The sequence below is a fragment of the Pipistrellus kuhlii genome, unplaced genomic scaffold, assembly GCF_014108245.1.
Source record: "Pipistrellus kuhlii isolate mPipKuh1 unplaced genomic scaffold, mPipKuh1.p scaffold_m20_p_3, whole genome shotgun sequence".
NCBI lineage: Eukaryota > Metazoa > Chordata > Mammalia > Chiroptera > Vespertilionidae > Pipistrellus > Pipistrellus kuhlii.
Window position 1 is genome coordinate 172,873,359 of NW_023425529.1, and position 15,266 is coordinate 172,888,624.

The window sequence follows — 15,266 nt, forward strand, 5'->3', positions numbered from 1 at the left end:
GTTGTGTATTATATGGACGATTATTTCAAGCATTCGTGGCATTTAAAGCATCCCCCCTCTGCCCTCCTGGCATACAGGAGGGTGGGATAGAGGTAGGGGTGCTGTGATATTGTTGAGAAGCCCTGGCTCTGTGCTGTCCAGCTGGGCTCGGAGCGAGTCATTTAATCTCCGTGGGGCCCCAACGTGCTTGTCCAGCAATTGCGGGGATTGGATCAGAGCAGATGATCCCTATGAACCCTTTCACTCCTTTCTGTATCTCTAGTCTAGAGTCAGGGAAACCTCTCTTTAAAGTTACCTTTGACATCCTTCTGTGGCCTTTTCTCATCCCCCCCCCCCCCCATCCTCTTTGTGTCATCTGGCATTTATTGACCATCCTTTTTTTCTTGGCATTCTTCAGATTTTGTAATGGTTGCTTTACTAAAGGTTTCTGTGCACAGTTGTCTGAGTTGCTCAGATCCCTCTTGACCCTGCCTCTTAATTTTTTATCTCTCTTTTGGCCCTGTACACAAAGCTTTAGCTAGGCCATTCTTCTAGTCCCAAAAGATGTTTTTAAGACAGTCTAACCATTGATTAAATATATTTAAAATTTTAAGCTTAGTTTCCCATATAAATTCCTATCATCTTAACTTGAATTTAAGCTTTAAACTCAGAAACTGTTTCTTCCCCTTTTGTGTTCCTCTCAATACCTAGCACTGTGCTAATGACCGAAATAATCTCTCCTTACTTCCACACTGTTCCTGTTCGCATTTTGCCTTAGAAATCTTGTTTCTTCGGGATCACAGTACTTAACAGGCAAATCAAAATGGTGACAAGTGGGGATGAAAGTGATCATTTTAAAACCTTGTAAGAAATACTATGTCACTTCATTTCAAAGAGTGACTCACAAATTGGTAGAATATGGGATCTTTTGTGTACTTCGCATCCTGAATTTTACTTCACAAATATCCTTTCCCTTGCTTTATAGATCAATGATCCTGTTCCATTTACTCAGTGGTTACTCTGTGCCAGGCCCTGTGCTGAAGAATAGAATTACAATCATTTACAAAATAAAAACATCCCATTACCATTAGCTTTAAGTGTACCTTGTCCAAAATTATTGATTCAAAGCAGCTGTTGTAGCTTAATCAAACTTTCATTTTTTTATTCAACAGATATTAATCTGATCATCTGCCCCATGTCAGGCAGTGTGTTGGTGTATATGAGAAGTGTGTTTGACGCTATCTATTATAAAATGCTACGTGTTACTTTAGATTGAACAATTTATCCTTTAAATATGAGTAATTGTCTACATTCTGTTATACTGCTCAAAATATATTTAATTGATGCAAATTTAGAGAACTACAGTGATACTATCTTAAATGATAATTCAGTCTTCCCCATGCCAAATCTCTTTTGATATCCTAGGGTGAAAATAATAATCTGTTTCATGTCATGAGCTCACTCTATTCAAGCTGTGATGACTTCTTGAGCTCTAGGTTGGAGATGATTGTGAAACCCCATGCAGGCTCATCATAAAAGGCGGCTGTGATTTCTGAGTGAGCATGGGGAACTGAGTTGGGGAGAGGATGAGGAATGCAAGGAGTAAGGACAGTTAATATCATATTTGCCCTTCCTTCCCTAGACTTTTATATCCATCCTTACTTTCCTTTATTTCACTCTCATCACACATAAAATATCTTCACAAACTCCCTTTCTGTCCATATGTGTTTTACAAAACTCCGTCGGTGTTCTCAACTATGAATATTTCAACAATGTTTTAACCAAAAGAAATAAGCCTGATTCTTCCATGACTGTAAAACAGAAATCATAATAATGTTCACTGTAAATACATCCCAATAAAGAGCCAATAATGAATATATTCAATTACTTATTGGTGCAAAAGATTCGTTTGTCCTAAAGATTTTTCCATAACCGGCCATTAATTCTGAAATATTTTCACATTAAATTAAATGTAAAAAGAATATGGAGGAGGGAGAATATGGAATTTTAAATTATAATAATCCTATACAGACAGTCTTCTGGTTACGTCAGACTCGACGTACGTAGTTTCGTGGTTACGATCCCCATTTCCCATTTATTTATTTTTTTTAAAATGTTCTGTCATTTCGACGTATGTACATATGTGCTTTGTTTTTCATTGTTTATTTAACACAAGTAAAGGTCAGAAATTGTTATCTTTCTTTTAAATTTTTTTTCCGGTTCTCTTTATTACTGCTGTGTATGTGCTCCATGTGAGTGATGTAGGTGCTTATGTAGGTGGGTTCTGACTTACTGTGAAAATCATGTTACGTCACACTGTAGGAACCTGAGGACACTATATAATAAAAGGCTAATATGCAAATCAACCAAATGGTGGGACAACTGGTCGCTCTGATGTGCACTGACTAACAGATGTTCAATGTAGGAGCTGCCCCCTCGTGGTCAGTGCACCCCCAAAGGGGGAGTGCCAATCAGCCAGAAGCAGGGTTCATGGCTGGCGAGAGCAGAGCAGCAGCGATGGTGGCAGGAGTTTCTGCCCCTTCCCTGGCAGAGCTAAGGATGTCTGACTGATGGGGAGCCGGCCTAAACTGTCAGTTGGACATCCCTCAAGGGCTCCCGGACTGCAAGAGGGCACAGACTGGGCTGAGGGATCTCCCAGGTGCATGAATTACTTGTACTGGGCCTCTAGTTTACATATAATTTCACATATTTTTCAAAATTCTTTCACATATTGCATCTCATTCTGATGAAAATATTGAGTAAGGTTAGTTTAGTTCAATATCACTAACCTCACTTAACAGATGGAGAAAGCAGGGCCAGGCAGGCTAAATGACTTACTGAGATCACTTAGTGACGTAATCAAATGCCAAGGTTTATAGAGAGCCCACCACTCTGAAACCTTCATTATAACCCTATGGGAATTTTAAATGATAAATTTCAAATCAATTTGGTACAATTAAACATGTTTTATAGCTAATTTAAATAGTTTCTTTTTAAATGTATTCTTCATATTTTCCTGTTTTTGTCGCATCTCTAAGTTCAGTTCTGCACTCCACTATCGAGGTTAGCCCTGGCAGAAGGCATATCAAGTCATCATATTGGTATTCAGTGTACACAAAACCACTTGCCTAGTTTCAGCCTCTTCACCTGAAATCATTGAGTCTTTGATCCCTCTCTATCATTTCCTACTGCCTGGGCTTTCCACCCTAGTGAGCCTTCCAGGACTCCATCCTAATGTCTAGAACACAGATAAATTCCTTCCTGTCCTGTTGACCTACATCTTGTCCTGGCACCTACATAGCCTTCAAACAAAAATGCTATTTAGAAAGTTGTATACATGAACCATCACACAGCTAACCATCCTATTAATTACCCGTTTCTATTGTTCATTCTAGAGAAGCAAATGGTGTCCTTTAATATCATTAATTGAATTTTTAAAAAGGAAAATTTTATAGCTAAAAATATAAGTTGTCTTGTTTTTACAATTGTGTCAATTTATGCTTATGTGATTTTTATGTCACAGTAGCAATAGCAGCAATGACATGTGGCTTTTTTTTTTAAGCTAATTAAGGATAGGCCTGTGCTTTTTCTTTTCAAACATTCTGAATTTGTAATATACACAGTCAATATGTGAGGTAGGAGATGGCAATTTGAGGAGAATGAAAGCATTCGTTCATTTATTCAACAAGTAGTTATTGAATTTCCTCCCATAGGTCAGTCATTGTGCTGGGAAATTGCTTCCTTTTTTTTTTTTCTACTTCTTTTTTTTCTTTTTTCCTCTAATTTCGGGCGGAGATGATGATTAATAGTAAAATTATATATTTTTAATGTTTTTGTATGAAATGTGCATCTAAGACAGCAGAAACTTTTGGTGGGTTTGAATTAGAATTACACAGAGAAATAAATTGGAGAAATAATTATCTGACTTTTGATTGCAGTTTTAATTGTGCCCATGAACTTGTCATTCCAGGATATTACTATTTTCTTCTCAGACCAGTAGACTATTTTTTACTTTTTTATGTCTAGAATTGTCAGATAGTGTTACAAGGTTATTTCTGCAGGAGACTGGGAGCTCGTGAGATATTTTGATTTTGAATGTAACTTCTTTAAAGCTGATGAATATGTGGCCCCTTGGGTTTGAAATGGTGAAGTAATCATATATCAGGCCCAATTGCTGGCATTCAAAATGGCTTTAAAATGTGATATTATAAATATATATTTGATTATGCACCAAGCAGCATAAAGTAAAATCTTGTTTCCTTCCCACCTACATTTTTTAAATTAATTATTCTCCTTGCCTTCCTACTTACTGCACCAGTATCAACTCATCCTTGGAGAACCAAAAAAAGAAAGAAAGAATGAAAGCCATACAGCCATGAAAACTTGGTTCTAATGCTACTTTTAAGTAGCATTAGAACCAAGTTTTCATTGATTTTTATGGCTTTAGAAACTAATATTTTCAAATAACAAATCCGACTGGGAAAACCTTTTCTATCCTAAGGTTCCTTTTAAACATAAGATGTTTTAGGTCCCTTCTTAGAACCAATACAGTTAGTATGATCCATAAAAGAATTTGTCTTCTTTTTCTTCAGTAACAAAAACCTGCTTTGGTTCAGTACCCTGATATAAATTCTGTGTCCTCTGTACACTATTAGTCATGGATCCCATTCTAGGATGTGCTGCTCTCAAGGTGATGGTGTGCAGAGAGAAGTTTTGAAATGCAAAAAAGAAAAATGCCACTCAACCTCTGAGGCTTCAGCATCAATATTGTGTTTAGCAGTAATACTTTTTTACATTTTTATTAAGGTATAATTTACAGAAAGTGAAATACTCAGATTTTTAATATACCATTTGGTGAGTTTGATGAATATCAATACAGAACATTTTTCTCACCCCAGAAAATTCCCATGACCCTCTTCCCAGTCAACATTCCCACAGTCCGCCCTTCCAAAAGCAATCACTGATCTTATTTCTGTTGCTACAGGTTATTTAGTTTTTCTACTCTGGAATTTCATATAAGTTAACATGTACTTTCTGTATTTTGCTTTTCTCACTCAGCCTAATAGTTTTAAGACCATCCACATTGTTTGGTTTATCAGTACATAGTACCCTTTTATGGCCAGTATTTTTTTAAAACAGGCAAGAAACAAGCAGATCGTTACTGAGTATTTTGACACATACTACTATTAAAATCATGGCAGCAAACCTGTAGTCATAATGGAAGGAGCAAAATAACCTCTAACATTCATATTAAGTAACAGTACTCCTAACATTCAAACAACTCTCCCTTAATGCTACAATATATGCATCAAGAGGCACTGTTTTGGTAAACTCTAAATTACTCTGTTAAAACAGAGATGCTGGGCAGGTGCATCGGAACATCCCTTCAATGTGACATGCTTTAGTGTAGAATTTATCCTAAGTCTTATTTCTTACAAAAAGGCAGTTACATTTGAATTACCCAGAGAATCTCATTACTATAATTTAATCCATAGGAGGACTTGCAGTGCTACCATTCTAAGCTTCAAGGATGTATGTTCTAAACTAAAGAGATGATTAACTACTTTTGAGCAATATGCAAGAATTCCCTAAGCAATTCGTCATCGGTTTAGTTGTAGTAATTAATTTTAATTAACTGCCAATGATGTTTGTTGCCATGTGAAAAAATGAGACCATGGTCCTTGTTCCCTTCTGAGTATGAGTAATGATGCCAGCTTAGTGTTAGAAGAGTATGGGCCTGATTTTTAGTGAGTACATGCTGCTTGAAGGGTTTTGAACAGTCCTAGCTTATCATAAATTAAAGCTGTCATCTTTTCTCCTATGTATTTATGGTTCTGGCTAATAAAAATTAGATTTTTGCTTCCTAGTTTTAGAATTAATAATGTTTGTGTTGCTTCTCAGTCAAAATGTTCTAGTTTAATAGTCCTGTTTTTGTTAACATGTATAGCAATTTAAGTTAGAGATTCAAACTTAATAGCATAGCCATTTGTTTTTCTACTGATATGTTTAAAACCAGAACTATAATTTTTATAAGAAACTAAAGGCCTGGTGCACGAATTTGTGCACGGGTGAGGTCCTTCTGGGTGGCCTGCAGGAATCGGGCCAAAACCCCTGGTACAATGCCACCTGCAGCTCCTACCTGCCACTCCCACTCATCCTGGCCCCACTGTGCCTGCCATGGGCTTGGACCCATCAGTCCTGATTGGAAGAGGCTTGTGCTGCCACAGTAGCACTCACCAGCCATGAGACCTGTGTCTGGTGCCCTCCCAAATGAAATTACCTGCGGGATCAGGCTGAAACCAGCTCTCCAACATCCCCTGAGGGGTCCCAGATTTTGAGAGGGCACAGGCCAGGCCTAGGGACCCCACTGGTGCACAATTGGGCTGGGGAGGGACCGTGGGAGGACTTCAGGGCATGTCTGGCCCATCTCATTCAGTTGGAATCGGCTGGACCCTAGCAGCAAGCTAAACTACCAGTTGGAGCATCTGCTCCTGGTGGTCAGTGCATGTCATAGCAACTGGTCGACCAGTTGACTGTCTGCCCCGTGATGGTCAGCACACATCATTGCAACTGGTAGACCAGGTGACTATCTGTCCCCTGGTTGTCAGTGCACATCATAGCAAGTGGTTGAGCAGTCTTAGCATACTTTAGCATATTATGCTTTGATTGGTTGTTTGGCTGTTCTGCTGTTCAGTCTATTTGCATATTACCCTTTTACTATATAGGACTAGAGGCCCAGCACATGAAATTTATGTGCGGGTACGATCCCTAGGCCTGGCCTGCAATCAGGGCTATCTTCCCCAGCTGCCCACAGTCGGCCCTGCCCTCCACCACTACCCACCCCTTATTCCCTATTTGCCATTGGGTAATCGGTACCTGATGGCCAGGGGAAGGGACTGAGAGGTTGGCTGTTCTCGCCCACTTGCCAGCCCCACCCTGACAGCGGGTGGCCATCACATGATCAGAGCCTGCCAGCCAAGGAAAGGGGCCAAGAGGGAGTCAGTGCACCTCATAATAACTGGTCCAACGGTCATTCTGGTCATTCTGCTGTTAGGGTCAATTTGCATATTACCCTTTTATCATATAAGATAGTGTTCCCTTCCCCTCTTTGAAATTGGAAATGGGGCCTTGAATCTAAGGCCTGTTCTTTAGGGCACACATTCATATGAAGTAGTAGGAGAGGAGCAAATTCCAAGCTACTACAATATAAAGTATGCTAATGTCCAAATTATATTGGTATAATTTAAGTAGATGTATTCAGGATTTAAAAGGCTTTACATGGCATTGTTGCAAAAGGAGAAGTAATGGTTTAAAGGCAATTTTTAATATTCACAACTGTGAACAACTGTTCAAAGGTTCCAAAACATTAAACATTTTTAGTTTAACTATTATTAAAATTAAAATAAACTTTGAATACTGCCCAGATTCCCATCTTATCAGAGAAGGAACCAATTAGCACAATATAGAATTTTAGAATTCCGAGAGCCTTGACACGATCTGGTTTAACCTCAGCATCCACCTAGTCACTAAAATCACTATTTTTACAAGAATTCCCACATTTTCTGCACTAATTTCTGAGAAATTTAAGAGCCATTGGTTCCCAGTTCCTTTTGCTGTAGATGTTTAACTGTCTTTTCATTCCCTTCTGCCATTCTCCATATTTGTGCTGTGATTGAAGCTTTGAGAATTATTTATTTGATTCTTTATGCCTGAGTTAGCTTAAGAAATGTATAGCTTATTATAGGCAGAAGCACAACTTTTAATTAACTTGTTTTTATAATATATTTCTTATTGTTGATAGTATTACAGATATTTTCCTTTTTCTGCCCCCATTCCTCCCTCCTCCAAGCCACTCCTCACATCCCAGGTCTTCACCTCCTTATTGCCAGTGTCCACGGGCTATGCTCATAAGTATACAAGTTCTTTGGTTTATCTCTTCTTGTCCCCCCAACACCACATCGAGGTATGTCAGTCTGTTCCATATCTTCCTGCGTTAGGTCTTATTATGTTGGTCAATTTCTTTTGTTCATTGGATTCCACAGATAAGTGAGATCATGTGATATTAGGAAAGGTAGTTCTAAATTTTAGAAATAGTTGTAGTAACAGTCAATCATATCATTGGTACTTTGAAGGACACACACCATATGGGCTTTGCCATCATGACTTAAGAGTGAGTAACACCGCCCTATTGCATGAGATGAGTAAGACTACCTACTCTGTTGTCATGGAGAAACAAGAGTGGGCAAGCACAGCTTTTCAGCTGTGGGGAAGCAATAGGGAGGGGCAAGAGGCTGAGGTTCTTTGTTCTGTTTTCTCAATCCCATTTCTCCTTTATTATCAACATATTTATTTTGCATACAGCATGAGTTAAGCACTCTGCGAGGTTTGGATATACAGCAGGCAACAAGATCTAGTGTTTTGGCCCAGGGAGCATGTGGTATAGATTCATAGCATAGGGCAATGCTAGTTATCTGCCTACAGGACAGAGAACATTTATATAATCTTTTAAAACCCTGTGTAGCTCCACCACTGCACAAGAAATTTATTAATGTTGCTTTTCCTGTAGCAATACAATGAGAAATAACTGTTATAATTAATTGCAGGGCATTTTGAAAATGAAAAGTGCCGTAAAAAAGCTGAATAATAGAAAACAAGATTAAATGATATCGTAGGAATGAATGATTCTCATAGGTATGTTCAGTATTTATGTCATCACTATAGGTCTACTACCAGAAAAAAACTAAATTAGGTAAATATCTGTGTATTAGTAAGAGGGATTGTGGGATCTTATATTACATGAGCTAACTCAGGTTGGCATATCATATGTAGTGTGTAGTTTCCACATGTCTACAGCATCTATTAAGAGTCTGCATTTCCATGTTTATTTGAAATAATTCTCTAACAATTTTTAAATGCTGCCATTATCCAAGACTATTACGTACCAACAAGGGATTAAATTCTAATACTCAGAAACTATAAGAAGGTTTGTTACATTATATAGAAAGAATGTCTAACATTTCTGTGATTCACCTACCAATATCCTGGGTTTGAGGGAGTGGTTATGAATGATTTATCATGTCTGACCTCTTCTGGTTTTACTTGTTTTTAAAGTTTGTTAGTTCTCTCAGAGGACTAAGATACCAATTTATATGCCATTTTACATCTTCAGAAGATGAAAAATTTATAGACTTGGGTATTCCTTTTATATGCTTTTAGATAATCATTCTTTATGCCCAAGGTTGAGATTCTCAAACTATTGAAAAATGAAGGCATTCTCTTTTAATAGTCATTTAATGTTCCATGATGATGAACTTCTCTTAATTTTAACATTAGCACTTTTATATTTTTTTTACCAGCATTTCACCCTAATCAAATGAGGTACTACAACACAAAGTTTAGTCTTTGGCATAATAGAAGACAGGTGGCCTGTCATTGAGAATCATGATCTTATATTCTCTCTTTCCTCTAAAGAATATGATTTTGGGGGGATGGGTCTCAGATTTTGACAAACATCTCTAGTTCAACTTCTTCACACTCAAACAACAAAATATTTAAAATTTAACTTTATATGCATTCCACTCAATTTTTAAATATATATTAATAGAATTAATACTTGGTAAAAAGATCTTACTTTTTATTGTCTTCCCCTGACTTAACAAGTTTATTAATATGAAGAACTTTCACATACTTGTTTATTATTTTACTAGTGTTCCAGTGCACAAAATTCATGCATGGAGGAGGGGTGTCCCTCAGTCTGGCCTGCACCCTCTCCAATCTGGGACCCCATAGGGATTGGGCCTAAACTGGCAGTTGGACATTCCTCTCGCAATCCGGGGCTGCTGGCTCCTAACCACTCACCTGCCTGCCTATCTGATCACCCCTAACCACTCTGCCTGCCGACCTGCTCACCCTCAACTGCCCCCCTGCCAGCCTGATTACCCCCAACTGTCCCCCTGTGCAGACCTGCTCTCCCCCAGTGCCCCCCCCCCCCCGCCAGCCTGATCACCCCCAACTGCCCTCCCCTCCTGGCCTGATTGCCCCTAACCGCCTCTGCCTCGGCCCTGCCACCATGGCTTTGTCCAGAAGGATGTACGGAAGGTCTCCCAGTCCTTTTTTAGTATAGATTTGTTCTATATATTGGTGCTTTGGTTTCTAATGTCATTTTGTTCTTACTATATTATTTCTATACATTTCCATTTCGTTCTTCAATTTAGAATAGAGACAGAAGCATAAAAACAAATAGCCAATGCATCAAACATTCATATGCTTAATAGGAATGAGCAATCAAGGCTAGAAATCTCAGTGTTTAATACTGTTCTCAAAACTCAGTTATTACATGTATTGTAGCTTCAATGATTAAAGAGAGTAAGTATAATAAGTAGATTAAAAAAGGATAAGTGAACCAATATGTTTAAAAAAAAACAAAAAACATATGTCTGTGCATTGCATGGCAGAGTATTGCTAAAATTTACCTAAATAAACTCTTGTGATGTTTTTAGATGTTATGGCAATGCTTTGGCTAGACTTGGGTTTGAATCTTATCATGACCAAGGCTCTAATAGTTATTATTTTTTTAAATGCACTATATTGTATTTAGGAAGTTAAAACTCGTTGTCCTGGTTATATTTGTGCCAAGTTTGTGTGAAACTGTACTATACTATTATGAAAAAGGTAAACTTTATATGTACTTATCTTTTGAAAAGTAGCATTGTTTGCATTAAAAAAAAAAAAAGTAACTTGTGGCACTTTGGTAAAGGAATGTGCAATTAGAAAAGTTTATGCCATTGAAAATTGTTTTAATTGCCAGGAATTGCCTGTATCAGGCTTTAAATTCAAAACCAAAACCAATTTTAAGACTAGCACTTTTTTCCCACTGGTAGTTTCTCTTTTTCTAATTATGTGGGACATTTCATTTAAACCATTCTTTGCAGTGAGTTCTAACTTTCCTCCTTCATCCTAACCTCAAAACCCTTTCATTTAGGGAACATTTAAAATTAATCCGATGGTAATTAGCAAAGCATTTTAAGTATCATGGCTATTTAATCTTGTGCCTCAAGTTAGTAAGTTCCTGAAATATAATATTCAAACATTTTAATTCATTTTTATTGGTCATAACCAATTAAGAAAGTTGATGTCCATAAAATTGTAAGTTATCTTAAAATCTGAAGCTGCCAGCACAACAACTGTGCTTAAATTCCCTATATCCTCCATAAAGAGTTGATAAGAAGAAAGAAAATTCTGTATGATTATGGCTATTCTACACACTTCTATGAGGTTACCAGTATTTTACTGTGGCACATCCATGGGGGGAAGGGGGGAGTAGAAACAAAATGAAAACAAATATAAATGCTTCAACATTAGATGATGGCATCAATACAGATTATACACAAGCTGTGCAATAAAATATTTTTATTGTGCTTGTAGCTGAAGAATTCATCTTGGATTTTTTTTGTAGTCTTTTTCATTTGAGGCTGCACAATCATTTTAAGTGTAAAGACAACAGAATATATAAATGAATGAAATGGTGGCCCTGTTTGCCATGGGATCAAATATTCTGTTGAATTTTGGGGAGTTATTGGCTGCTATCTGTATCATAAAACGCTCGTGGCCGTGATGCCATAACAGCATCACAGCCATGGACCTTTTATAAGGCATCACGGCCACACGAGCAGCAGTTCCCCGGGAGGGTGGGACAGGGCGCCGGCAGCATCCATGGAACGTGCAAGGCATCATGGGGCGTTGACATGGCCCTGATGGCAGGCTAGGCCTAGGGGACCCTACACATGCACGATTTAATTGTGCCCTGGGCCTCCAGTATATTATGATATAAGCTGAATTGTTCAGAAGCAACATGTGAGTCTCTTTTTTTAAAAGCATGTGAATCTTTGTACAAATCACAGCACTTAGAAATTACACATCTTTTCCTTTCCTCTCAAAATGAATTCAGAATTTACAATTCAAATTTCATCTTCTTAAGCTCCTAATTATTAAAAAATATTACCTAATATGGATTAAAAGATTAAATGAAATAAGGATTACAAAAGAATGCTAATTAATTACAAAACCCATATGTTATCAAGCTTCTGATATTATAAAGCCTTAAAATATTTTAGTGAAAAATTAATTACCTGGAAATGAAGGCACTTTATTACCTTGAACTGCTTATTTATCTGTATAGAAATCATCGAAAATACCATAAAAAATATTATTTCTCGTTTTATGAATGTATCCTACTTATGTATCTTTCTAAAGCTTCTTATGTAATGTAGTAAGTCAAACGTTTTTAACTTATCAGAAAATAGCATTATATAATATAATCAATGAACAATACAGAAATAACACTCGAGTAACAAAAGTGATGTGATAGTGGTGAAACTGTTAGTCTAAGTATTACAATCATTTGAGATTACAATGTAAACTTGTAAGGCTTTTTTTATTGAACAATTTTGGACAGTTTTTATTTTTTAAATCTTATTTTCATTGGTACTATCCAATATAAAGGTAATCAAAAATAGTAAGCCAGCCTGTCATAATTCGATTTTGTTTTATTTGAGGTTATTTTGAGGTAACCTTAAAATATTAAGAAATCAGTTTTGTTTCTTCCATGCTCAACATAGCCATGCCTGCTGAACCATCAAATTGAAATTAGTATCACGGATGTGCTGCTGTGTATAGATGTTTTCTCTTCAGAAAATTACCAGTTCATTTATATAATGGATTTGATTCAACAGAAAAGCAACAGATTATTTTTTTCAAAAGTTAGCTTTTTTTTCTCAAGGGAAAGCTTACATCTTCCTAACATTTATAAGGAGAGGCTAGCTTTCCTTCAACCATGTTTTTCAACAGAAGAACCTTTCAAAGTGAACAAACTTTGCTTTCTTTTTTCTTTGGGAGCAGTTCATTTAAGAAGAAGAAAAAAAAACATTTTTTTTCTATAATTTTACTTACCTTTAATTTTTTCTCTGTGGTAACCATTCTTTCCATCACTAGTTTAAGAAGTCTTATTAAATATAAAAGCTGCTTCATAGAAGCAATTATTACTGCGAAAAGAAGTCGAGTTTATTAGAGATCATTCTTCTCTAACCAAGGACAGGCTAAAGATAAATTCCATGCCAATTCTTGCTTTTGTTTCTTTTTATAATAAGATATATTAACCCAAAGGTGTGTTATGTCATGGCATGAACAATCGCAAATGTACATCTATTGAGTATTCTGTGATACTGAGTAACTGAGTTTTCTCAAATTTCTGTGATGCAAAATATTTTCCTTAGAAGGTTTTGTTTAATGTTAGATTGTTGTTCTGAAAGATGTTGGTCCTAGTGGTTTAAAAAAAAGAAAAACTGGGAAAACAAATATATGCATGTATTCCAAGTATAGAAATGGTGAATTGTAACCTTACCATATAGTACTGAATCTATTTTCAAAAATGTTTTGCTGTTAAAATATATAATATGAAATTGCTGCCATACTGTAATTGAGTACTTCTTTCTACATGACCCTGTTATCACTATTCCAGAATTAGAAGGTGGGCAGACACATGATTGACTCCTGTGTCTGCATGGATGCTTCAGGATATATTCTTCTCTTGGCGACTAAAAATATATTTTCCTTGGCAACTGCGCAGTGAGATCTGAATATACCTGTACCTATCTATTCTTATTGCACGTTTCTTATACAGTAATCTTCTAACATGCTAAAATCGGCCCAGGCCCCGACTTAAAATTGAGGGTTTGTTACATGCTTTCTAACAGAAAGGTTTTCAGTGATATTCATTATGCGTTTGTACTATGAAAATAGTGAAACTCCCTTTAAAGCTTCACATATGCTAAATTTAAATTAATATTTTTTTCTTTAGCTCACAATTTATCCTAAATCCAGAGAGACTATCAACCCTTTTCACTGTTGTCAAATCCAGCATAAGGAACAGCCCTATAACACTACAAAAACAGTTGAGGAATAAGGAATGTCTCTTATGTTAACACTTCAGAGTAAAGGCACTGAGCGGAAAAAATGAACTGAAGTTCAACGCGAATGCAAGGCTTCTGTACTTGACATCCCTCCACGGAAGGGAAGACAAGTGTCCACACCATTGGAATCCTTTCCAAACTGACCTTACATGGAACACCTTCCACTACGCTGGAGTACTTCTTGACTCTTATCAGGTTTTTGCTTTGTTTTGTTTTGTTTTTTAATTTATCAAGTATTTCGGTTAAAAAAGAAAATCTGTCAACATTGCGGTAGACAGACATACACTTGAAAGTACTTTCTTAAGAGATCATGTAACTATGTAACTCGGAATTTAAAAATTGAGGAGGAGTGATCATTTCAGTCCCCTGCCTCTCATAAGAAACATGTTTTTAAATCTGTAACTGCTTTAGTGTTAACAGGGTGTGCAAAGTGTTTTTTCGTCCTGTATTGTGCTGAAAAGGTCCTCATCAATTGGTGATTGTATTGTACTATATGAAAGCAAATCATAACTTGCCTTGTATTGTTTATAATGGACCAGACCACGTACTTCTTTGTGTTTTCATGTCCCAAGTGTTTCAGTGATGCATGTTAACAGTTAGGTCCTAAAATTCTGTGGTGCTAATTCTTCCATATCCAATGGTGCTTTTGTGGATGCTAACTGCACACATGCTGAACAAAGCTTGAAGTTTAAAACTTTCTTCCCTTCCTCTGTTTATATGAAGTAAAATAAAATAACTTGAATATGTCTCAAAGTATCACTGACAATCTAATAAACTGGTTTATATGTGTGTGATATTACTTTGGATTCTTGTTTCTTTTTCAGAAAGCAGATTCGTTCCACGGGGCCCTCGTATCGATCAAAATTTGATCTTACCGTGTATTTATTTTGTTATTTCATTTGTGCCCCCAAATGTGTGGTATCTTTGAGAATTTAAATTCAGTTGGCCTGGCTTCTAAATTCAAGATTTGATCAGATCTATAAAAACTAGGCCTATCAGACCTGAAAAAGTTGAGAAGACCAAAAAAAAAAAATGTGCCATTTGAGAGCACTTGTTTATTTTAGCACCGTATTAATAATGTTTTATCATCTGGCTGAACCATGAGATAACATTTGCCAAGTAAGCCTTCAAACTTTTATTGCAATTCAAATGGCAATGCAAAGGTTATTCATGTATGCTGACATCTAAATTTCGACTCCACCTATATGAAAATAAGGACAAAAAATAAAATAAAATTGGAACTTTCCAGGGTCAGCTGATATCGTAGGCCAGAATGGCAATAACCTATGCAGTGGTCTTACTGCATTTTCAATTTCAGCA

At 36.7% G+C, this 15,266-nt stretch overlaps 1 protein-coding gene across 1 annotated transcript in view; it reads left to right on the forward strand.

Annotated features, from left to right (window-relative positions):
- Positions 1-14,745, forward strand: part of PURG (purine rich element binding protein G) — a 32,111-nt gene extending 17,366 nt beyond the window's left edge. The window contains exon 3 of the mRNA XM_036458277.2: positions 13,835-14,745. Coding sequence (XP_036314170.1) covers positions 13,835-13,939 — 105 coding nt within the window. The 3' untranslated portion in view covers positions 13,940-14,745. The remainder of the gene's footprint in view (positions 1-13,834) is intronic.
- The last annotated feature ends 521 nt before the right edge of the window (positions 14,746-15,266 follow it).